The 26,362-nt window shown below is 40.9% G+C and overlaps 2 protein-coding genes across 2 annotated transcripts in view; one reads left to right on the forward strand and one right to left on the reverse strand.

Annotated features, from left to right (window-relative positions):
- LOC137288864 (small ribosomal subunit protein eS25-like) overlaps positions 1-26,362 on the reverse strand; it is a 222,276-nt gene that overhangs the window by 170,128 nt on the left and 25,786 nt on the right. The gene's annotated exons all lie outside the window — the stretch shown is intronic.
- LOC137288816 (DNA polymerase epsilon catalytic subunit A-like) overlaps positions 1-26,362 on the forward strand; it is a 71,027-nt gene that overhangs the window by 9,098 nt on the left and 35,567 nt on the right. Inside the window, exons 5-26 of the mRNA XM_067820814.1 lie at positions 850-1,004; positions 1,777-1,845; positions 2,097-2,229; positions 3,552-3,659; positions 4,219-4,329; positions 5,260-5,345; positions 5,464-5,583; positions 6,088-6,148; positions 7,486-7,557; positions 9,440-9,553; positions 9,895-10,107; positions 11,092-11,199; positions 13,009-13,137; positions 18,539-18,641; positions 19,189-19,335; positions 19,736-20,030; positions 20,989-21,081; positions 21,430-21,574; positions 22,176-22,376; positions 22,876-23,154; positions 23,959-24,047; positions 24,665-24,767. Coding sequence (XP_067676915.1) covers positions 850-1,004; positions 1,777-1,845; positions 2,097-2,229; positions 3,552-3,659; positions 4,219-4,329; positions 5,260-5,345; positions 5,464-5,583; positions 6,088-6,148; positions 7,486-7,557; positions 9,440-9,553; positions 9,895-10,107; positions 11,092-11,199; positions 13,009-13,137; positions 18,539-18,641; positions 19,189-19,335; positions 19,736-20,030; positions 20,989-21,081; positions 21,430-21,574; positions 22,176-22,376; positions 22,876-23,154; positions 23,959-24,047; positions 24,665-24,767 — 2,934 coding nt within the window. The remainder of the gene's footprint in view (positions 1-849; positions 1,005-1,776; positions 1,846-2,096; positions 2,230-3,551; positions 3,660-4,218; positions 4,330-5,259; positions 5,346-5,463; positions 5,584-6,087; positions 6,149-7,485; positions 7,558-9,439; positions 9,554-9,894; positions 10,108-11,091; positions 11,200-13,008; positions 13,138-18,538; positions 18,642-19,188; positions 19,336-19,735; positions 20,031-20,988; positions 21,082-21,429; positions 21,575-22,175; positions 22,377-22,875; positions 23,155-23,958; positions 24,048-24,664; positions 24,768-26,362) is intronic.

Here is a 26,362-nt window from a genome sequence, read left to right on the forward strand (position 1 = left end):
CTAGGACCCTGTGATTCTACATGATTAGGTGGATGGACATTGGATACTAATGGTCAGTTTGTCAATAAAAGGGACACGCAGAGGATCAGAATTAATTTGTTTAAGTATCTTCTGGTGCCTACCCGTCTGAAATATTATTTGATATTTTGTCAGATATGTCAATGTTTGGTTGATGAATGGCTAAAAGTTGATTAACGAAGATATTTTATACTGGGAGAATTTGATGGTACCGATTAATGGACCTTTGTTTGTGAAAAACAATACCAAAAATAAAAGGACTTGAATACCAAACTGGACTTATCCTTGAGTATACCATCTGACTACATCATCCCCAGACAAAGAGTGGAGGAAATACAGATTGCCTAGGGAGAAGGGTATAACACCCTGACACCCTCAGGCAACAGAAGTTTTGCCTGTTAATGGATGACACTGAACATGCTTTAACATAATTTCTTTGTGAAAATCATGATAATCATTTAGAAAGCAGTTCCCATTCTGCCACATGTGATGGACGTAGGGTGGTTTAGTGGTTAAAGTTTTCGCTCGTTCCGCCAAAAACCCAGGTTTGATTCCCATGGGTACAGTGTGTGATGCCATTGTTTTTGCTATAATATTTCTAAGAGTGGTGTTAAACTATGCTCACTCACTTCTGCAGGCGATGGATTCATTGTGTTATATACATTTCTTGCAGTGGAGTACTGTAGTCAATTTGTCTTGGACCCTCATTTAATTGCCTGGATCCACATATTGCACCTGGGGGCTTAATAAGTATCGTGCTGTGGCCCCAGAACCTACAAGTTAGACAAAGCAGACAGATCTCTCCTGTATGTATAATGGCTACTGTTTCAGCACAATCATCTGGTGGGGTTGAAGCGCAAGTACCTGAAGCTGTCATTCCTGAGTGTGGAGGATCTGATGAAGGTTAAAAAAGAGATCTTTCCAGCTGTCAGGAAAAACAAGGAAAGGGAGAAGCAGAATGAGGCCTACACAGCCATGCTGACCAGGTGAGAGAACTGGACTGAAGGGGCCGGCCATTTCATATTCTTTAGGATGGTTGATGTAGTCTAGTGGTTTATGTGTTTGCTGGTCACATAATATTGGTCCAATACGTGAAGAATGTTTCTTGTGTTACACAACTCGCAAATTGTCATTGAGTACACACAGTACGCACAAATGAACAAAATGGACACAGGAAAAAAATCACTGTACCCAGAAGGATGCATGATATTATTGCTTGCACCCGCAACACAACTGTGACTGCTGAGTGTTTGGTTGTTTCTTTCAGAGGATAATTTCATCAGTCTACATGATCAATGATATATTCTTGGCTCAAACAAAATTTTGAAAGTATACTATTCTCTACACCACCATTCATAGGATCCTCATATTACTTGCAAAGACCCTTAAAACCAGTGATAGGCGGTCCCCGCGACTGTGAGGGAAGGTATAACCGTAGCTATTACAAGAATATTGTTAAGATGTAAGAGTAAGACCATATTCAATGAGTGAGCTGAGTTTCACACTGCACTCAGTCTGTAAATATTCGAATCCGAACCAGATGATCCAGTGATCAACATCATGAGCATCGATCTACGCAATTGGGCTACGATGTTTGTCAACTTAGTCAGCGAGCCTGACCACCTGATCCTGTTAGCTGCCTCTAACAGCAAACATGGGCTACTGAAGATCAATTTAACCTCTGATCTTCACAGCACCCTTGTACATGTACTGATGTAGGTGTAGACTGCCTGTACAGTGTAGTTTGTGTATTTTCAGCCACCTGACAGGGGAAGATGGAGTCTCCAAAAAGATAGCAGACCAAATGGACAACATCATTGATATCAGGTCAGTTGTATGGCAGTATTGTATGACTTAAGCTAAGTTTGCTAAGCTTTCCTTACGATAGAAGTTGTTTCAGTTACCTCAGATGATCAGCTTATGTTTACATTTTCCGGTAGCTTTCATCAAAACAGGACTATGGAAATCACTCAACATATCCTTATCCTTGAGCATACATGGCAGTTCCTGAGCATAGGTGATAATTACAGCATTTGTAGATTTGGCTATCTGTATAGTTCCCTGTGTTTTGTTTGCAGGGAGTATGATGTCCCCTACCATGTCCGTGTCTCCATTGATCTCAAGATCTTCGTGGGTCACTGGTACTCTGTAAGAGGGCGAGGAGGTGAACCGCCCGAGATACGGTGTCGGGAAGATTTAGTTGACAGACCGGTAATTACTTGATGTTTTTGTGAAAGTTGAAGTATCATTTACAAATATTAATTCCCAAGTTCTACTACCCTTTTGGGATCAGGTTTGAACTCTGGCAAACTGTTTTTTTGTTTGTTGCAATATTACAGCTATAAGATGAAGGTTCTTAAATAGTCAGGTTTGGACTAGACAATCCAGTGATTGACATCATGGATTTGTTTGTTGTTTAACGCCGCTCAGCAATATTCCAGCCATTTGACAATGGTCTCTAAAGAATCAAATCTGGACCAGACAGTCCAGTGATTGACATCATGGGCGTTGATTTGTATATGACATGCATTAACAAAGTCCGCAAGTCTGACCACCCTATCCTGTTATTTGTCCTTTTCAACAAATATGAGTTGCTGAAGACAGTTAGGTCAGCTGGCTGGCTATGTCTTTCCGAGTTCAGTTGGCTGAAGCGCTGATAGAAACCTGACCCCATTAAACATTCTGGAAGTTCAGTCGGCTGAAGTGCAGATTGAAACCTGACCCCACTGTGAATACTGGAAGTTCAGTCGGCTGAAGTGCTGATTGAAACCTGACCCCATTGTGAATTCTGGAAGTTCAGTCGGCTGAAAGGCTGATTGAAACTTGACTGACCCCATTGTGAATTCTGGAAATGAGACTAAATAGGAACGTGTTGTCTGACATTGGGATTTGGATTCTAGAGCTTAGAGTAAGAAATGTTAGGGATTCCTCCACTGAGAGAAGAGAGGATCAAATTGTCATTGGGTGGTCTAGTGCAAGGATCATATATTTTAATGTTTAATTGTAATATTGCTGTCTACTGCGTAAGATTATGATTAATAAATTTTAGTCATAAGATTATGGGTAAGACAGGCCTAAATGAGGATGAAATAGTGAGAGTTTGGTTGTAATAACCTAGGAACCAGTGTTTGTTGCATAAGACGTGGTTGGTTGGTTGATTATGCTGCACACAGCAATATTTCAGCTATATGGCATAAGTCCTTAAATAGCTTGGACCTGATATCCCAGTGATCAATCTCCACTACTGGGATACAAGGGTATGACAACCAAGTCAGTCAGTCTAATCACAAACCCATCAGTCGCCTCTTTCAACAAGCATGGGTTACTGAAGACCAATTGTAACTCAGATCTTCCTGGGTTGTAGTAAGACGTGACTTGCATGGTCAGACTTGTTTCATTGTGTGTCAACCTACCCAAGTTGGGTGGATTGTCAGTCAGAATAGTAATCATTGGATTGTCTGGTCTTGATTCTACAGTTTACAGCTTGTCATCATCTGAATATTGTTCCTGATGTTGTGTTAAATATATTTCAGGATCCAGTGGTGTTAGCCTACGACATTGAGACGACAAAACTACCTCTGAAATTCCCTGACCCCCAGATAGACCAGATAATGATGATATCTTATATGATTGATGGCCAGGTGCGTATGACATCCTATAGGATTGATGGCCAGGTGTGTATGAAATCCTAGATGATAGATTGACAGTTGTGTATGACATCCTATTTGATTAATGGCCAAGTGTGTATGATATTTTAGATGATAGGTGGCCAGGTGTGTATGACATCCTATAGTATTGATGGCGGGTGTGTATGACATCCTATTTGATAGATGGCCAGGGGTATGCGATGTGTGACATCTGTATGATAGATGGCCAAGTGTGTATGGCATCCTATGTGATAGATGGCCAGGTTTGTATGACATCTAATATGACATGTCGAGGTATTTGATAGATGGCCAGGTGTGTACTACATCCTGTATGATAGATGGCCAAGTGTTTTTGACATCCTATATGGCAAATGTCCAGGTGTGTATGACATCCTATATAACAGATGTCAAGGTGTCTATGATATCTTATATGATAGATGACCAGATGTTGATGACATTCTGTGTTACAGATAGGCAAGAAGTGACTAGCAGATATCATTTAGTGTTGTGTTGGAAGACAGTCTAATGTTGAGCAACTATGTTTGTGTTTCAGGGATATTTAATATGCAATCGGGAGATAGTTTCTCAAGACGTTGAGGACTTTGAGTATACACCAAGGCCAGAGTTTGAGGGACCTTTCATTGTGTTTAATGAACCAGATGAGGTCAGTTTGACATCTACATGTTGTAATCTTGTGTATCTCAACTTCCATGATATAACTTTCCATGTAGGTAGAATTTAGAAAATGTTACCTAACTAGAAGAAGCTGCTATTGAAATATGGTTTTCATGGAATAAGTATGTGTTTAAAAAGCATAAAACTGGGTGATTCATCCTTGGCTGAGTAGGGCGGTAGGGTAGCCTAGTGGTTAAAGTGTTGGCTTGTTGTGTGGAAGACCTGGGTTCAATTCCCCACATGGGTACAATGTGTGAAGCTTATTTCTTGTCTCCTGCAGTTATGTTTGCCAGAATGTTGCTAACTGGCATAAAACAATACTCACTCACCCTTTTCTCAGAGTCATTCGGAAGACTTTGGCTGGTCCAGTGTTAAGTCTTTGAAGGGCATTTAGAAGTGAAATACATAAGAATGAAGATTTTTATGGATATCAGCTTCTTTATCATGAGAACACAACGTTTCGGAGTTAATGCTTACTCCTTCATCAGGTGATGATGATCACCTGATGAAGGAGTAAGCATTAACTCTGAAACGTTGTGTTCTCGTAATATCCGAAACATGTGTGTTCTCATAATAAAGAAGTTGATATCCATAAAAATCTTCATTCTTTGGTCCAGTGTTATATCTAAATGGATCAGGTTGTTGGACTAAGTGATTTGGTTGATTGGGTGTCTTTGTATCCTAATGGGGTCTCAGTATTAATCACTGAGTTTCATCCCTTTGCTGTTCAAGGATCTACATTTGGGGATTTCATCCCGGATTTTCCTTTGTAAGATATCAGGAGTGTGAGCACCTGATCCAATTCTCTCCTCTTGCAATGATATGGTGGAAACACATAGAATCGAAGTTCTGTTCAAAATAACAATAACCCAAGTCATGTTATTTACGAACTACTGTCATGTATTTCCATGCCTTTCAGGTGTCATTAATCAGGAAATTCTTCGAGCATTTCCAGGAAGTACGGCCTCAAGTCTGTGTAACATACAACGGAGACTTCTTTGATTGGTATGTTGTCTTGGTAACGAGATGGTGATAATATAACAGATGTATGTGATGCATTCATCATGAAATGTTTTAAGATCAAACCTGTGAGCACAAATAGTGTAACATTGTTTCCCAACAGGCCCTTTGTCGAGGCACGGGCAGCTGCCCATGACATGGACATGTTTCGGGAAATTGGCTTCCAGAAGGACAGTCAGGGGGAATACAAGTCCAGGCACTCTATACACATGGACTGCTTCAGGTGAGCTGTGTAGTCTAAGTAAACTTGAGTATTATTCGTTACACTCTTCTACTGAGACAAACAAACTCTGATAGGAGGTTGCGTGAGGTACCTTTGAGATTGGCCAATCAAAACACAGATTACCAAATTGCAAAAGTGGACATTCACACATACCTTTTGAACTTTTGCATTGTAAAGTTTTTACCCAAATAATTCCGAATGTTATTTGCCGTACGAAATTCTTGGTGATGAACACGGAGCACGCTACAACACTGTCAACAGTCCCAGAAAATAGTGTTTTTGTCAACATTCAAGGATGTCAGCTTGTGGAAATATTTGCTAATGGTAACCATGTCATCAGAAAGCCCTAAGCGCAAAAATTCTATGGGTCAAATATCTGAGTTTGATGATGATGAAGATGATATTAGACAGTGCCATTACTTGACATTAGCAGTTCATCAAGACCTGCTCTTGAAGGTGATTTTGATTTGTAAGTCAGGTTGCAAATCTGATTTATCCTTGCAGATGGGTGAAACGAGACAGCTACCTGCCAGTAGGAAGTCAGAATCTGAAGGCAGTTGCCAAGGTAACCAATCCGTGCATCAGGAATTTTACAAAATTACAAATTAATTACTATTTATTGCTTTATAATAGATTGTACCTCTACCTTGAATCTCATTTCATGATCAGGTTTCTGGTTTTGGAAATGTTTTTGATGTTCTTGAAAAGATAAATAACCAAATTAATTACAATATTAGAAGGAATAACGATACTACAAGAATCATTTATCTTGGAATATTTAACTAATTGCAATAAAACTAGTCAATGTTCATTGCAAAATTATCAGCTAGTTGTCAAACTTGTTAAGGATTGATGTGCTGTTTGTCCAAGTTACAATGTATAGCAGGGTTTCTCCTTCACTTATAAAAGTAAGGGTTCAGAAAACCCCGAATCATATCAATTGTTAGCTTCAAACTACACCAATACAAAATCAGTAAAATTTGAATGTGTACACTAAAGATAAAATTTTTTTCGATTAATTTATATACTTTTCGGACTTCACGTACCTTCATTCATCAAATTTAATGACGTATTTGAACTGGAATCATTGCAAGTAACAAATGTAATTTTAGGGTAATTGTCTATCAGACATCTGAAGCTAATTTACCTTCAGATTTCCTGTGATTTGACCCACATAATGTGTACCATTGGAAAATGATGATCCTATTAGAACTATTTTACCACATGACCGTTTTGGGGTTTTTTCATTCGATTATATGAAATTGGTATGTGAAATTAAAGCTTCACTCTTATCAAGTGTCATTGTATCTTTCTCAGAATCCATCATGATTTTAAGTATTTAGTTGACTACTATTTTTGTGGTCAAACTACTATTTTTGATCCTTGAACCTACTATTTGTAGCACTTTTGGTTTTGTCATCTCTGCATGTGAGTCAGATAAATGTTGAAAAGGTCGATATCATGTACTAGTCCCACAATGTATGCACAAGTCCCACATTGTATGGATTGTTTGATCCAGTTTTGATTGTTTTCTTGTGGCAGTCGACCCATGAAGATTCAGGTTAGAATTGGCCTTCAGTAATGCATGCTTTTCCTAAGAGGCGATTAATGTGATCGGGTGGACAGACTAGCTGACTTTGATGACACATGTCGTATCACAGTTGCTTATGATGTTGATCACTGGATTGTCTGTTCCAGACTTATTTACAGACATGCACAATATAGCTGGAATATTGCTGAGTGTGGCGTCATACAACAAACTGACTAAAAGCAGCAGTCAATTGCTGGAACATGGCCAAGTGCACATTCATAAATTAGCATCAAATAGTAGAAGTTAGATGTTGCTAGTTGATGTAAAAAAATCTTAAGTGATGCATTCACTTAGCACCAACTTGTCAACAGGCCAAGTTGCGTTACGATCCTGTGGAGTTAGATCCAGAGGAGATGTGCAGGATGGCAAGTGAGGAGCCTCAGGTATGTTGCAGCTGTTTAGTCCACTATTTGCTACTGATATTTAGTAATGATCGTATAACAAAAGTTTTGGGAATCAAAAACCAATTCCACAATTGACTTTTGGAGGATTTGTGGTGAATGAGAATCAAATACAATGAAAATGAATACATTTATAATGTAATCATCAATTTTAAGAGGTTTTCCCCAGGTTTTTACAAATAAATGTTGTGGTTTTGGGGCTGGGGTTTTTTGTTTGGTTTTTCTTTTGTGTGTTTTGTATTTTGTGTTTTGTTTGGGTTGATGTATGTTTGTTGTTTTAACACTGTCATGCAACGAAATACATGAAAGACACTGAAATAATAGCTGTACAATACAAGGGGTTAAAGTATTATAATATGCATAGCTTCATGCTGTTAAGCACATGTTTGTGTGTGAAAATTCACTCGTGCTATACTAACACAACAAAATTCCGATCAATAGAAAATGTGACGTTTACAATCGATAATCATGTTGAATCCTTCCTTTGAATGATTTTCGATTATTTTGATAATGGAAACACCACTACTTAATACTTAAGGGGCTGTGGGGTAGCCTAGTGAATAAAGTGTTGGCTCATCACGCTGAAGACCTGTGTTTGATTACCAACAAAGGTGCAATCTGTGAAGCCTATTTCTGGTATCCCCCACCATGATACATCTTCGATATCTCCAGAGTATCTCAGACTCATCCCGATAAATTTATTACCTCCCTTGGCTTTTTATTCAATCAGGTGTCTACGCTGGGAGGTTGAGCGAACCAATCACAACTCGCTTTTGCTTTTCAAATTGTCTAACCGATTAAACTTGGCAAAGCAAACCATGCAGAGGTTCTCTGAAAGAGGTAGAAGGAGTTTTTGCGCATACACATGTATTTTTTTAAAAGTTTCGGACCTAAAAATATGTCTGTATGATTTCCCCAAAATCTGGGTCGCACTGTGAGCAAACGTTCGCGACCGCTACCTTTCTTGACACTGGCAAGCTTGGTTATAACAACGGCCTAGCTGATTTGCTATTGTGAGAATGCGAAACCAGCAAAGGGAGATGATAAAATTATCAGGCTGACCTGTAGATGCGTCCAGGGTATAGTAGAGACTTGTCGGAACGTGTACCTTTGAGATATCGAGGATGACCATGATATTGCTGCAATAAAGTGGCGTAAAGTCATACTCACTTGTCATCACAGTGGTGGGATGATGCTGATGATTTAGAAATTTGCTGTGTGCTTTCTGCCATATTGTTAAATTCGCACATATGCAGCAGTGGGATGTCACCATGTCTCTTTTTTTACTACAGGAAAGTTGTAGTACTAAAGGGCCAAATATGTGGGTACAATGTTCCAGATTCATATTAATTTGTAAATTGTCATATTTTGCCACCAGGAAACATCAGGGGCAGAATTGGGAGTCCACAAACGGTAGTGGTGAGAGTCACTGATTCAGGTGCAAGACATTGACATGTTCCAGCTGCATTGATGCTCACTGTATTAATCACTGGATTGTCTGTTCCAGACTTGAAAATTACACAACTTGGAAAAACACCATGAAGTTCATGAAACATATCATGAAATTGATTACATACTGCTGTCATCTGGCTGACACCCTGTGTGGAGGGTTAAACAAATTATATGTTTTTACTCTCCATGCTCACCCTCACTAATACAAGAACAGTGAAAACATTACTGTCTGTGAATGTAGTTCAGTCCAAAAAGGCAGGCTGTGCAAGAGAGTTGGCATGCCTACAGGTTACGCTTTTATCAAACTTTTAGAAACATTTGGCTATGTGTTTAAAGGGTTATGCAGATTTCAAAGTTGGACATTTCTTGAATCTGAAATGATCATATCATCTAAGTTGTTTTCTGTCCCAAGGTGTTGGCAAACTACTCCGTGTCAGACGCAGTTGCGACGTACTACCTCTACATCAAATATGTCCACCCCTTCATATTTGCCCTGTGTACTATCATCCCCATGGAACCTGATGAGGTATGGCATTGAAGTAGACGTGTGCAGTCAAAAACAGTGGTTTGCACAGGACTGAAAAAGTCTGAAATATTTACATTTTACTGTTAAAATGCCCAAATTTGTTTTTGCACTGTAAAGGGCCAAATTACCTGTCATGTTTGACAGCTGTACAAGAATCTGTATCCAAAAGTCGCTTTCACAAATAAAAGAAGCTGTTATCCATGAAGTTTGTCCTATATTGTAGTTTGTTCTGAACTTCTTTGCCACTCAAAGAAGTGAAAGGACATTGATGCTGTGATGACATGACAACCATAATTCCAATATTGACTAAAATATATTATTCCGTGCTTGTGGACGCCCAGGTGTTGAGGAAGGGCTCTGGGACTCTGTGTGAGGCACTGCTGATGGTACAAGCCTACCACGCTAACATCGTCTTCCCCAACAAGCAGGAGTCTGTTCTGAACAAGCTGACAGAGGATGGACACGTACTGGACTCTGAGACCTACGTCGGTGGACACGTTGAGGCATTGGAGTCAGGGGTGTTCCGGTCTGACATTCCATGCAGATTCAGAATGGTGAGTGTGTTTCTGAACATGACTATTGGGTCAAAGGAGGAGCAATTTGCTGTACAGAGTTACTTCCCTTGGCCATTCCATACATCTATTGTCATGGATTTGAAGCTCGATGATGTGTCCTGGTTTGTTGGCACCACACCTGTTACCCAGCTAACACACAACGTTTTCACACCGTTACATCACAACATAATGCAATGTTTCAAATTTACGTTAAGGAAATGTTATGATTTTGGCTCATCACAGTGTTATGAAGTTGTTTCTTATAAATTTCTGTCACTTTGAAATTCTTTCTTCACTTTTCAGCTACAACTGCAGAAAACAAGCAACATGCAAATGGACAAAAAAAAATTTGAATTGAACTTCTGCTTCAGGGAAAATAATTCAACTATTGGAGTTCAATAGAGGATTAAGACAATGTAAAATATGTTAGCATCAAATAGCTTTAATCTTGGCAACAAGAAAAAATGATATATCACAATGCCAGGCCATAGTGTAATTGGAAGTTTCCACAACAAAAGCATAGTGTTGTAACAGTGTTAAGTTGTTAGCTGGGTATTGTGTGATTCACCAAGTGGTGAACCAGTATTACTCAAGTTTCCTTAATTTAGCTGTTAGTACTTGAATACTTTTGCATGAGTCAATGTGAGCAGAGTGCTCTTTGGTACGATCACTCACAACTCCCTTAGGGCAATGGGGTAGCCTAGTGGTTGACATGTTTCCCCGGATTCGTTTCCTCACATGGGTACAATGTGTGAAGCCCATTTCTGTTGTCCCCCACCATGTTATTCCTGGAATATTGCTAAAAGTGGCATCAAATTAATCTCACTCACTCACTACCTCCCAGTGATTGAATCAGGAGTTTGTTTGATTTATTTTTGAGCAATAACATCAATTCAGGTGATATCTATTCATGGGTGATGGAGGAATAAAGAGTATTCAGATTTGTTATTGTCAGATGATGTGTGATTATTTCCATGTGTTTAGGTGCCAGAAGCATTCCAGACACTGATTGACAGCGTGGAGCGGACAATGAAGCATGCCATTGAGGTGGAGGAGAAGATACCTCTCAACTCAGTCACCAACTTTGATGAGGTAGATCAAACTGTACCTTAAACCTGAGTTTGAAGTGGTCAACTGCATGGTCATTAGATGGACCAGATAGATCAGATGGTCAGACTCATTAACTTGGTTGAACCAGCAAACCTGATGAGGGTTCAGTGTTAGAAGTGGTCGACTTTAATCTATCTACAAGCATTAGGTTCTCAGGCACCTCAGTATCGTCACAAAGTCAGCTGCATGTTTTGTTATTGTTACTGTTAGATTTGTACTATTAGCTTGTCCGAGCGTTGTTGCACAATTGAATTAAAAACTAAACTAAAACAGGAAATATTGAAAAGTACTATTTGCGAACTAAGCGTGACTGTCATGAATAAACTGATGAAATAATTCAAACAATAACAAAATAACTAAATGAACTAATGATTTTCTTTCAAAAGTGCTAATGCTTCATAAGTAACTCAGTGTGATACCTCAAATTCTATTATCTACTAAGGCAGTTACAATTCACGTGCATGTTCGGTGAATTGAAGCATAGCTCTTCATAAACTCAATTTGTTATTCTTAGTCACCAGAACTGAATATTAATGAATATTTACAATTTTTGAACATGGGAGTGTGTTATGGGTGCTCCAACAATAACTACAATATTGTATTCGAGAATAGTTATTCATATTTGTTACCCAGTGTTCATGATATGTTTCAAGTTCGCGATATAGTGTTTTCGTTGCAGTCCTTTTATCTACACTGTCGCAGTATCTAGCTCTTTAGCAACTAGCTATATTGAACTTCTTTTTCGACGCAAAAATAAGTTCTTTGTATCAGTCTATCTACATCCTATTTTTATGAACTAACAAACTAAACAGTGACCACATGACACTCAAACTTGATATGTGATAGTGATAGTCTACAGTACCATGTGCAGCCTTGGCAAACTAACATGATTTGTGCTACTGCAAGGGTAGTACATATTCCATTCTTCATATCTAAATTTGAAAAATGGCGCTGTTTGGTGTTATTGGACTTATCAAGTGCCTTTGACACTATAGATCAAGGAGTTCTTTTAAACTGTCAACAACGCGAATATGGTTTTCATGACACAGCCCTGGACTGGTATGAATGGTATCTCAATGGGAGATCACAGTTTGTACAGATCCAAAATGCAAACTGACCGATTTGATTTGGTGCTTTTACGCAATTTGTTCCAACGGTTTTGTCTCCAGACCACCATTGCTTGTTCATTAATGTTATATAATGAAGTCTGTACCAGGGTTTTCCAAAGTAAGCTGAGGGCTTCTATATGGAAAAGAGAGTTTCTGACAAGTGAACATTGACTCCAGATAGAAACCTGGGCTTATATTCGGGCTTTTATCCAGAAATATTATTTGAGGGTTACAATCATGAGGAATACAGAACTCATAAGGCAATAAGTGAGGGAAATCTATTTAATACTACTTTCACAAATATTGCAATGATAATGCAGTGAAACAGAACGTATACAAACTCATATATAACTCTTGTCAACTTTGAAATGTTTAAGAATTGGTCATGAGAACTATTGGGTTCAAACGAGTCAGTCCATCACTATTCTCCATTCAGAGCAATACAGGAAGGCTGGACACATTTGGGACTCTTTGGAATTAAATAGAAGCCCATGAGCATCTATTTGGAAAATAATTCTGAGTAGTAGCCAGTGGGCTTTTAAACGAGGTTTGCTTTCGTAAAACCTTGGTAGTTAAGTATATGTTTTCTTGCTTTCTATTCTTGGGATTGTTCACTTTCATCCATCGCAAAGCAATGTTACTATTAAGTGTTTCAGTATACAATGAATGAGTTTCATTTCAGGTGTGCAGTGACATTGTGGGAAAGTTGGAGATGTTACGAGACTGCCCCAACCGTTTGGAGAACCCCATTATCTACCATCTCGATGTGGGTGCTATGTATCCAAACATCATCCTAACTAACAGACTACAGGTACACCATCTTCTTCTGCACAATATACCTTTGAATCTGAAATAAGGCGCATCTTTCTCTTCCTCTCAAGATTTAATTTATACGTCTGCACGCATCTTCCACTGGAGGGCACACCTCCGTAGAAATAAAAATTGTGTATGCCATCAATCACTTAAACTGACACCTCACTGTAAATAACATTAATGTCAACTATCTTTCCCTTTAGGATACAGCTCATTATTGATTGAAATACTGTACACAATCTTTGTACAATACTTCCTGTTAGGATGGGAGTAAACTAGATGCCATCTTTCTCACCAAGCCGCACCTCATCGAAAATTACAACACTGTCCACTATCTTTCCTCTAGAGTTATGATATAAATTCACATTGGCAGTATTTCTGCCATATCATTATTAACAGAATTGTGAATTCTTTTTCGTAGAGATCCTCCTTGGGGTACTTATAAGCATTTAAATGTTCTTTAAATTCTCGCGACAGTTGTAACTATATTTTTTTCAATAAAATATATACAAAACAAAAAACATCGTTTTTGTCTTGTGAGACCACCCCTACAGGGCCCCTGGCCCCGTGACAACCAAGAGCAGGTAACTGTTCAGACTATAGCCTCCAGCAAAACACTTCCTTTTCTGTCGCCCGCCTGTGAAGACGTGCTACAGCGTTCAGAATTCTTGCTTCCAAGACTGACACAAGTACTAAGATGAGTAACTCAGAGGCTCAAACTGTATGTATGGTTTCTTTATTAGACGCATGGGCGCCTTAGGAATCATTTTTTACAGTTTACTTGTCAAAATGTTGTAACTTTTTTGCTGTCCCAGTTGGTAGCCACGTGGTTAGCATAATGGTGGAAGGCAAGCTTTTTTCCCGCCAAAACTTTTAAGTTTCATGGCGGTCTTTTTTAAAGTAAGCTTGTGTCAGCTATACTTTTTATGTACTTTTATGTACTTTATTCATATTATCTCCATATTTACTACAATTTGTAAAAAATATGTTGTAAATTATGGTGTAGTGGCACTTAGCTTTTGCCTTAACTACGTTGGTAGTTTTAGTTATTTAGCTTTGCGCCCATGCGTGTCTTGTTTCATTTGTTGTTTCATTACACTAGGAGGTTATTTGTTGCCTTGCAGTTTAAATCCTGCTCAACATGCAAATCCTCTATTCCGGCCAAAGACCTTCACGATGTTTGTCTAAGGTGCCTGGTTGAATGTCATCACGACGACCAGTCATGTGATGTGTGTGCGGGTTTTTACCCCCCAGACAAGAAAGTCAAGACACGCTGACTTTTTGTTCTATTCCATCCTACTTAAGGCGGGGGGTTGGGGTGGAGGGGGGGGTTGGGGTGTATTTGGGCTCAGGACCCTCCATCCACGCGCTCCCACAAAAAGAAAGGCGCAGCTTCCTCTTCGGAGGGGTTGGCTAAGAAGGCCAGGGTGTCTAGGGACCCTTCCCCTTCTCCTGCCACTGTATCCTCAGCACCCTACCCCTACTTCGCAAGCAGCATTAATCTCTGTTGATTCAATTAATGCCTTGTTTCAGCAACAGATGTCTTCGGTCCAATCAATGATAGATTCGGCGCTGTCTGGTTTCCGAAAGGAACTTGACGCCCGATCTTCATTGAGCGACCATGGTGGTTCAGTTGAGGGAGGCCACGGCCCGAGCTTAGGCTCGGAGAACGCTCCTCCCTCTGGGCAGCCGTCCTGCGCTTCGGACGCTCAGTCGGATTTGCCTAGGGCAGTCGGCCCCAGCTTGTCCTGTGGGACAAGTGGGGCAACGACGCCCGGTATCGGCGGCTTGACCTCGGTCAGCGCGCCTAGTGCCACAGTGGGCAGGCAGCCTAGTGCTGCTTAGCCGCTGAGGGCATCGACATCCCATCCATTCCCTGGGCTCTTGAGTCACCCTCCAGTTGGGGGCTTGCCTCAGTTGCCCAGGCGACCTAGTTCGGGCTTTGGCAGGGGCGAACCTAGTGGCTCGGCCCTTCTCAGTCTCTCTGTTCCTTCAAGTTCCGTCTCGGTAGCGCCCTCGACAAGCTCTCTTTACAGCGAGGGGTCCCTGTCTGAGGAGCTTGAGGAGATGGATATCGAGGAGGAGGGGATTGGGGAGGAGTGCGAGTCGGAGGTCACGTACTCGTTCAGTTCGTCCCTTAAACAGGTTAGAGAGAAAATTGCCGAGGTATTACCTCAGGTTTCTATTCCAGTTTCGGAGCCCGACCCCTTGGAGTTTCGGCTTCCCGGTGAGGCGTTTGCGCCTACTAAGGTCGCCGAGGCGAGGTTGCACCTGCTCCCATCGCTGGTTGGGGAGATAGTGAATCCGCTCCATTCAGGTACCCGGTCGAGCTTTGATCTCCCGGAGATTAGCCGCTGGTATCAATTGGATGAGGATTCGCTATTCGAACCGCCGGTGGTGGACGAGTGTGTGTACGCTTCTGTCACCCTGGGGGGGTCCTCCTCCTCTTCCTTGGCCTCGGCCAGGCAGGGCTGGCGGCTGCCGCCCTTCTCCATGGCCGCTCCAGCGCTGAGGTCCGCCTATCGTTCCTTCGAGGAGCAGTATAGGTGTGCAGCCCAGCAGCTGAGAGTAGTGGTCCACTCAGCTTACCTTTCTGCTTTGCAGGGGCAACTGTTGGACCATGGGAGCGCTGCCGACGACTCTCCGTCGGCAGTGTTGGGCCGGCAGCTTACGGACGTGCACTGCATTAGGTGCTGTGCCAGCCAGATGATGGGGGCCGTCATGGGGTTGCGTCGGCTATGGTTATCCGTAGCCAGGTACTCTCCCGCTACCCAGCAGGCACTCCTAGCTCTTCCCTACAGGTTGGGATCTTTCCTCTTCCCTGGGGCACTGCAGGTTGTGCGGGAGGCCACAGAGGCTGTTAGCACTTTCAAGGACTCTAAGCCCTTGTTAGAGCAACCCTCCTCGTCTCGCCAACGGCCTCCCACTTTTGCTTCAGCGTACCCTTCGGGACTAAGTGGACTGCTCTGCTGCAGCACAAACGAAGCACGAGGGCGAAAGGCAAAGGCAAGGGGCCTGCGTTGCAGCAGTTGCAGCAACAGCAGCCTTTTCGGGGCAAAGGGAAGCCAGTTCGTCTGATCTCACGAGTCCTCTTGCAGCTGACCGCACAACCAGCTCGGCTACTTGTGCTTCTGGCACCGCTTTGGTCAGCTCAAAGCGGGTTTCCGGTAATTCTCAGGTTTCTGGCTCAGCCTCCTGTTCTATTACCCTTTCGACCGGACTTACTATACCAGAACGGAGCGCCACACCCCAATCCCAGGATTCAGTGGGTGGCTTGGCCGCTGTCCGGAGTTGCCTCCATGTGAGAGGAATTCCTGCACCAGTTGCAGACACAATTCTGCAACTGATTCGACGAACGTTCAATATGAGGATAGATGGGCTGGTGTGTCGACAGGGGGTTTCTCGATCCCTTTTCTGCAGATCTAGTATCTGTGTTGGAGTTTTTACAATCTAAACTGGAAGCCGGTCTGGCCGCTTCTACAGTTACAGGTTACTCCAAGGCAATCTCTGCCTTCCACATTCCTGTCGATGGTGCATTATTGGGGCAGCACCCTCTAGTCAGCGCTTCCTTGCAGGCGTGGACAGAATCTGTCCATCTGTCTGGCGGATTAGTCCCCCGTGGGACTTGCCAGTCGTTTTTGATTGGCTGTCCGGTCCTCTTTTTCAAAATCTGTCGGCTCTGTCCCTCCAGCTGTTGACATGGAAGACTGTAACTTCTGGCAGGCGGGTAGGCGACATACACGCTATGTCCGCCAACCCTGCATTAATGGTGTTTCACAAAGACAGAGTGAGCATTCGATTGCCAGATACTTACCGTCCTAAGAGAGATAGCACCTTTCACGTAACGGCGCCTATTGAGCTCCCTGCTATCACGCAGCCTTCGCCGCCCGGTACCTCTCTTTGACGTGCTCACGTCTTAGATGTCCGTAAGACCCTTAAGGCTTATATCAAACGAACAAAAGACATTAGGAAGAATGATCAATTGTTCTGCTGTTATGGTGGTGGCAAGGCTGGCTTTCCGGCGAACAAGCACACCATATCTAGGTGGCTTGTCTCTGCCATTTGTATGGGATACACCTCGAAAGGTCATACGCCCCCTGAGGGTTTGAAAGCTCATTCGGTTAGGGCTGTGGCGATGTCTAAGGAGTTGCCCATTGAGGAGATCTGCTCCGCGGCTATTGGGAGCCGACCGAGCATGTTCATCCGTCATTACCAGTTAGACAGACTGTCAAGCGAGCGTGCTCGGTTTGGCCAGTCAGTTCTCACCAGTGGGCAGGGCACGAGTGCCCTAGCCGATTGAGCTACACTTGCATTTTATGAACGATCATTTGACGAACGATCATTTGACGAACGATCATTTGACACTGTAGCTGCAACAAGTAGACTGGTGGTGGTGTCTTACCGTATACTTTCCATCTTTTATCCCGATGGTGGGCTCTATTATGGTGGTGGTATTTTTTGCTTTACCGGTCTAGACTGCCTCAGTCCTTCCCTAGCACCTTGGCCGGTGCATGAGAATGGACCCTGATATATCGGTCACCTGTCCTGACTCCCGTTTTTTTGAAGAAAAAAAAAAGGGGGTGGGGTGGGGGGGGCAATTTTTTATAGGCACCCTACGACTTTCTCGTAGAATGGTTGGGTTAGACCGTGTAATAGCCTGGCCCTGGTCTGCACCCCCGCCGCAAGGCACAGAAGGTCACGTGACCAGGTAAGTTTGATTCCTTGTTACTTTCAGTTCGTAATAAAGGTTATCATCTTATGTCAGGTTTATGAGCAGACAGAATGCCTCTCCCTAAGATCAGTCTTTTGGAGTCTGTCTTATGCTTATAAGTACCCCAAGGAGGATCTCTATGAAAAAGAATCGAACAAACCTGTAGATTCTTTGAATAGAGTCCTCCTTGGGGTAAGGCCACCCACCTCCCCACATTCTGTCTGTATTGCTTACAGAACGGAAGTGTTTTGCTGGAGGCTATAGTCTGAAGAGTTACCTGCTCTTGGCTGTCACGGGGCCAGGGGCCCTGTAGGGGTGGTCTCACAAGACAAAAACGATGTTTTTTGTTTTGTATATATTTTATTGAAAAAAATATAGTTACAACTGTCGCGAGAATTTAAAGGACATTTAAATGCTTATAAGTACCCCAAGGAGGACTCTATTCAAAGAATCTGCAACCTCCACAGGTTTGTTCGAGTTCATTTGAACAAAAAAAATAAAGAAAATGTCACACTATGTACATGGTGTAATCTGTTACTAGAAGTAATAATGCTATGAGCACAGATGTGTTGTCCATCAAAATGTGCCAGGTCGACTGATCATCTATCAATGTCAAAGTTGTGCATTGAATGTAAGAAGTGAATTCTTGTTCTCAAGAAGTGAATGTAAGAAGTGAATTCTTGTCCAGCCTCCAGCCATTGTTGACGAGGCGACGTGTGCTGCCTGTGACTTCAACAAGCCAGGCGCCCTTTGTCAGCGGAAGATGCCTTGGATGTGGAGAGGAGAGTTCAGTAAGTTTTTACTCTCTTTCTAGCAAATACAAATTATAAAGCTGTATTGAGGTTTGGAGACGAAGTATTGCAACCTGTGTGGAGAGTATGTGAACAGAACATATCTCTGTAGTGTAGTGGGTAGGTGTCTGCCCCAAGAGATTTTTTGGTTTGAACCACTAGCTGTGCCATACCATGCCATTTTTATTGTTGGCCTGCCTCGCTCAGCATCCAAGCGATGAAACAAGGTCTGCTCAGCTCAAGGTTGGCATGTGTGTGGAAAAGCATGCATGAGTATCACCCCTATTTCAAACTCCCCTACAAAATATAACATCCTGGAAAAGCAGCATTTCATGTGATGCATGAATGGTGAAAGATATGGCCTTGAGCGAGCAAGTTTAGTTTTAAGTCTCTCTGCCAGCAAATACTCCAGCAATATCACAGCAGGGAGAAAGCCTAAATGGATTTCACACATTGTAACCATTAGGGAATTGAACCCAGATCTTCGGCGTGATGACCACAAAGTTACCCCAATCACAGTGAGAGTAAGCATAGATTCTTTTTTCAGTGCCAGCCTCTCGGAATGAGTTTCATCGCATTCAACAACAGTTGGAGAATGAGAAGTTCCCTCCACAATTTCCTGGAGGGGAACCGAGGGCATTCCACGAGCTGCCAAAAGAGGAACAAGCCGCCATTGAGAAGAAGCGTCTGGCAGGTAAGTATCCTGTGACATCTTCATGATTAAATTAATGTCAGAACTGCATTCATACTTTTAGATATGGTTTAAGCTGTCACAAATGTTCTTACGGTAATGTAAGTTAAAATACAATTTCTAGCTTGATTCAAGCATAAGTGTATTTAAACAAATCAAAGTCACTTGGCTGATTCTCCAGAACCAATGCATCTTTTTATATAAATTATGTGGCTAACATTTGCTCACCAGACCTGTTGCATTATCAATACTTCTTGACACAGAGGTGCAATATCATAATAAATGGTTTGATATTCATGAAGTGGCACAATAGTGCATGAAGGTGCCAATTTAAACACAAGCTTCTTACCTATTGTATGCTGATGTTTCCTATGCCTAACCTTCCAACCCACTCAATGTTCAGAGTACTGTCGAAAGGCGTACAAGAAAACCAAAATAACTCGAATGGAAGAAAGAACAGCTACTATCTGTCAGCGAGAAAACTCCTTCTACGTGGACACAGTGCGAGCTTTCCGTGATCGTCGGTACGAGTTCAAGGGTCTGACCAAAGTTTGGAAGAAGAAGTTGAGTGAGGCTGAGGCAAAGAAAGATGCAGTTGAGACGAAGCGAAGCAATGGAATGGTGGTGTTGTACGATTCCCTGCAACTGGCGCACAAGTGCATCCTCAACTCCTTCTATGGCTACGTCATGAGGAAGGGGTGAGTGCTCTCCCAAAATAGGAATTTTATGATCATAAGAATGAAAATGAATTAGCATTTGAAATGTTGTATAAAGTGGGGCAAATTATCTGGGCATACAAAATAGTGGAGGATTTCAAGATCGTTCTAATTAAGCTGGCCAAGGCAGATATCTGGCGGTTATTCTTACATCCCTTTATTGTACAAGATACTTAGATCCACAATGTCTCAGTTCACCCAGGTGTAAGATGGGTACCAATAAGGATGTGCTGTATGCTCCACAGAGAGGGTTTGAAATTAACACTTTGAGGTAGCAAATTTGCTGTTCAAAATCTTACTTTGCCACCTTAAAAACACACACAGTAGCAACAACTTGCTACCTGGTATTGTTTTGTGAAACTGCTTATGTTCATTAATTAGTCAACATTTTCAAATAATTGATCTTCACTTGTGCACTTTCACCCGTACACTTACTAATACTGGTATTTTACTATCCTAAAGCTCTCATTAGTCACAAATAATTGCGTCAGAAAATCAGTCAACCCTTGCGCACTAATGCAAGGTGTAACTGATAAACTCATATGTATACGTGATAATTGGCAGGATATTGCTATACAGGATCAAAATCAATACACAGCTCCTTAAACCCATTAAGAAATGGTCTAAAGTAACACATGCTTGTCATAGAAAGTGACTTAATGTGATTGAACGGTCAGGTTCACTGTTGCATGTCTCAGTTGCATAGATTGATGCTCATGATGCCAATCACTGTATTGTCTCACTCCAAACTCGATTATTTGCAGTTGTATAACTGGTAAATTACTGATTGTGGCGTTAAATAACAAACAAACCCACAAATCATTGCTAAGAGCAGCACACGTGTGGACTTTATGGAAGGGACATTAATGGATAAACAAGATATTGCTCATAAGGTCATGGCGCATGTGGTTATGTCAGCTGTATTGTTTTGTTTTTCCAGAGCCCGCTGGTACAGCATGGAGATGGCAGGGATTGTTTGTTTTACTGGCGCCAACATCATCAAGAAAGCCAGGGAGATAGTTGAACAAATCGGGTAACAACCATCCCTTGATGTATTTCCCTTATCTTTGGCGTTGTATGTTCATAATGATTATGAATTATGATGAATTATAATGACATTTTTCCTTCAGTCATTAGATTTTACTTTCTGGTTTTTATTCTTGACATTAATACTGAAGTATTCAATGCTAACATTTGCACTTTGCCAGCGGCAGCGATTTTGTCACTGTTTTTGAAAGATTTTGATAAAAATGTCTGAATAGTAAAGATCCAACTCAGACAAGAAAGAAATTTTTTAGGAAGAAATATCCTTTCCCTCCCCTGCTCATATGTTCAGTACTTGATTGTGAAAGATTTGGTGATGTGTGTGGAACGTTTTCAGACGCCCTTTGGAGTTGGACACAGATGGAATCTGGTGCGTTTTGCCAGCAACATTTCCTGAGAATTATGTTGTCAAGACAACTAATCCAAAGAAGGCCAAAGTTACCATATCTTACCCTGGTGCCATGCTCAATGTGATGGTCAAGGTAGGATTAGAACTATGTATTGGTGTATTGTAGAGTTTAGATCTGCCATGGTGCAGAGTTCGAAAAATATATGCCGGCCTGGAGGCCCAGTGCTGATTGTTATTGTATTGGGAAGGTAGTTTCAAATATCTGAGGGTTCTTTTTGCCTTTGATGAATTATCTGTCATTTCTGTTTCAACTGGAATCTTTCCTATATATGTTTTCTTTATTAACATTTGGGAATCACCCATAATCCTTCATGTTACGATAACTTAAAGTTTCACTTCCTGGTGGTTTGCGCATAGGAATGGGAAATTCTCTCTGCGCCATAGGTTTTTTGCTAACTGATTTCTTAAAAATAGTGTAAAATTGTTACAATGTGGTCTGTTTTGTTTTCATTGGTTTGACGTTAACAAAATGGACCTTTAGATTGTATTCAGGGAGTGTAGATTATAAAGCCTGCAGGCAGTAAAACTATGCAATACCCAACTGGCAAATTAAAGTATTGCAAACACTGCCATGGTGTGAATGAAAGGTGCCTCAAGGCATGTTTAAGGACTGCTAAACTCAATTCCCTATCTCCATGTTTCATATCCGCTAAATCCCCATGTCCATTTTTCAGGACCACTTCACCAACCACCAGTACCAGGAGTTGGAGGATCACAATACTCTCAGCTACTCCCTGCGCAGCGAGAACTCCATCTTCTTTGAGGTGGATGGACCATACCTGGCCATGATCCTTCCTGCCTCGAAAGAGGAGGGCAAGAAACTGAAGAAGAGATATGCAGTGTTTAACTTTGATGGCTCTCTGGCTGAACTGAAGGTAACATGCCTTTTCCTTAAGAATCAGTGTGCGATATGGTTTCTAAATTTTTCAAGCCAGTCAGGATAGTTATGCCTAAAACTTCTCACCCACAAAATAATTCACTAGCCAGAAATTTGAATGTAGAAACCATGCCAAAGATTACATAAAGGGAAAATAGCATCAAATGCAAATAAGAAAACACATCTGAATTCACGAAAATTCACTAGTCAATTGGTTTCATCTCAAATGTGCCCTTGGACAGTTCTTGAAACAAATTTTTGATATTGAAGGCCTAAATGAAATCTGTAGGTCACTCACTCACTCACTATGTCACTCTAGAGCTAGAAGTATTTTCAATAAAAGGATTTATGGTGGAGTATAGTTGGAATGTTGAAATGAATTAAATTGAAAAACAGATAAACATATGGGTACTTGCAAATTCATGTTGGCTCTTAAATGCTATGAAAAAAAAATAATATGTGCAAAATGATTCAGAAAGAATTTTCTGTTACTGAAGGGATTTGAAGTTAAGCGTCGTGGAGAACTTCAGCTCATCAAGATCTTTCAGTCGTCGGTGTTCGAGGCATTTCTGAAAGGCACTACACTTGAGGAATGTTATGATGCAGTTGCAAAGATTGCCGATTACTGGCTGGACGTGTTGTACAGCAAGGCTGCCAACATGCCTGACTCCGAACTGTTTGAACTCATCGCTGAAAACCGTAGCATGTCCCGTAAACTGGATGATTATGGCGAGCAGAAGTCAACATCCATTAGCACAGCTAAGAGACTTGCAGAGGTAGGATGAATGTACTGCTTGTTGGAAAACAGTGTCGCTTTGAACCAAGAATTTATATTGTTGACATTTAAGATTGTTGAAGAGGAACAGTTTTATGTATGCCCAACTTCTTTACTGTTTCAGTGTAAAATTATCAAGCACATTATGTTGATGATGTTAGCATTTACGTTAAAATGTCACATCCGTTGCAGTAAAGAAGATATCTATACATAAAAATTGTTCATATTCATCATGTATACACGATTCTAAATGTCACTTAAGTATAGTAAAGTATTTTGTAGCTGTGTATAATAAGTTCAAAGTCATTATTCGATATAGAGTGGCTATGCTGGGAATGAGCTAGTTATTTTAGGAAAGCATCGATGGGTATTCTGATTTTGGGTATGTCCCACATGGGCAGTCAAAGAATGGTTTAGTCCCAAGTGACTACTTTGGATTAGTGATCCCAGCTGGTGTTCTACGATAGAGTTGGTCCATAGTGGGTAATCTTTAGATGAGTTAATCCCATTGGGTTTTATAGGATAGAGAAGGTCATAGTTTGTATTCTTGAGTTCTAAAGGATTAAGTCAAGGAAATGAGTTGATCCAAGGTGGGTATTCATCGCTATGTTTGGCCTCATGGGGGTATTTTTGAGATAAAGTTGGTCCCATGTATTCCTGTGTCCAGCTAGTCCCTGTTAAGTACTATAGGATGGAATTTGTACTGATGGGTGTCTACTCCTGGGTGGATTTGTCTACTCCTGGGTGGATTTGTCTACTCCTGGGTGGATTTGGTGACCAAAATTCTGACATGTCTTTTCATCAGTTCCTTGGAGATCAGATGGTGAAGGATGCTGGACTCGCTTGTCGATTCATCATCGCCAAGAAACCTGAGGGTGCTCCAGTCACAGAGAGGTACAGTGCTGGAACTTGTAAAATGTTTCTATATGTATTACATCACAGGTTTACGACTTACATATCATACAGTACGGACAAGTATGCATAATGGAGGCAGAATGAATACATATTTGACAGATACACAGTGATATTCACTGTGCCAAATTATTGACAAGGAGGGGTGGTGGTGTAGCCTAGTGGTTGAAGTGTTCGTTTGCCATGCCAAAGACTTGGGTTCAGTTCCACATACAGGTACCATGTGTGAAGCACGTTTTTTGTGTCCCCCACCATGATATTGCTGGAATTCGGCTAAAATCTTAAAAAAAACCATTTTCACTCTTTGACAAGGAATATACAAATCCCGTGATCACAGTAAGTATTAGAACTTTTGGGTTCCATAGATCACACCATTTCACTGGATGGAATATAACATAGGAGTACTCTCTGTATATTTGCTGAAAATTCGTAGGCTGGGGATCCTGTCATGTGGTTGTATTGATCAAGGTAAAGCTCCAGATTCTATATCTACTTGTCCGCTTGCAACTAAAGATTATTTTACAGTATGTCCTGTATAATTTACAGTTCATAACTCTGAGTTCATCCTTCAAAGCAAACTGAGATGTGTTTCTTTCCAGAGCTATTCCTTTAGCTATTTTTCAAGCTGAACCTAGCGTCAAAAAACACTTCTTGAGAAAATGGTTGAAGAAAGCTGATATGTCCCACTTCGATATACGAGAGGTGAGTCCAAACATATATCACTTCCTGTTTTATCACAGCTTGATGTGTTGTGTCAGTGAGACAGTAATTTAAGATTTTACTCCCACATCAAACTTCCATGCTGTGAAGGAATTGAAATACAGTTTTAAACCCTTAACAATATGCATATTAGCTGACTGTTCGGCTAACAATGCTATAAAGGGTTTGCAAGAGCCTGAAATTCGGACAATTTACTTTACAAAAAGTCCTGAATTTGTTTTTTGTTTGAAAATACCCTGACTGCCTGTGATTTGCCTCAAATAGACCCTATATTTAGCAATGTCAAACGTCTAAAAAAGAAACTAATGCATAATAAAAATGCCATGCAATGACAGGTTGTTGTTTAATCTCTGCTTTGAAGAAAATTGTATCAAAAAATTATTTCTGTCTGATGGTCCGTCCCACATTTGACCAACCTGATCGATTCAACCGTATTTATGTGTGCTTCTGTAGATACAGATAATATGTTGATTGTGCCATGGGAAAAGCCCAAAAAGGCCTTGGTTTGAAAGCATTCCATGTGCCTTTTCATAATTACTGGTGACCTATTGCACCTGTTTTTAATGAATACAAATATCCTTGAAGGTTCTTCAACTACCTGGAATGACAGGATTCACTTGAGTATTTTGTAAATGAAAATGTATCCATTCCTGAAGTTAATTCATCTTTCACCATTGTTAGACTCTTGAATTTATTAAACCAGTGTTTTCACCTTGTTTAACTGACTTTGGTGTTATTTATCCAAAGGAGATATGAAAAATGTTATTCATCCAAGCCAAAGAGGATTATTGTCCACACTCTTACAAATTTAATTGGACAGTAATGCGTCACTGTCATGATAAGTTGACTATGTCAGTTAGTGACGATGCATTGAACTATAGACTGATTGCAATTGTTGAGTCTCCGATTGCAATTAATCGATGGTAAAAGCAAAAAATTATTGATTCATTGACAGTATGTGTGATTAGTGAAGTAATTGACTTCCACTGATAAATGAACAGTGCAGAACCCTGGAAGTTACAGATTTGAGTTAAGAATTGTGAATAACAACAAGTTCATGTTTTAGCTGTTTGCTTGATTGGGTTTCAAGTTTCTTGTCAGGTGCTGAAAGAGACTGAAACTACTTCAATTTGTTTTATTTTATATAAACTATGCATTCATTTGGGAAAATGACATCAAAGAAGATAATTCATGGAGAGAAAAATATTGTTATAGTATTGCAGTAGTTGGTTGCACTAGACTATCGCTATCACAATAACATGTTGCCATAGATAAATGTTATTGCCATAGTTGCTTTCCTTGAATAGTTACCCCTACTGTCAATTTGGTCAAAACGTGCTCAAGCTCATTTTGTTATTGTTTTACTGAATACAATGAATGATACATCACTGCTACCTTATCATTTGTGAACCAGTATTAATATTGTTACCCAATAGTAGTAAAGTGTGCCATATTTGCCTCATTTGGGATTCATTGCAACCCTGTTAATGAGTGATCTGGAGGGACAGTTTGAGGGGAGTGGAACTGTTTTCTATCTTTGTTGTAAGTTGAACTAGGCATTGTCTAGTTTGATAGTA

The sequence above is a fragment of the Haliotis asinina genome, chromosome 1, assembly GCF_037392515.1.
Source record: "Haliotis asinina isolate JCU_RB_2024 chromosome 1, JCU_Hal_asi_v2, whole genome shotgun sequence".
Taxonomy (NCBI): Eukaryota; Metazoa; Mollusca; class Gastropoda; order Lepetellida; family Haliotidae; genus Haliotis; species Haliotis asinina.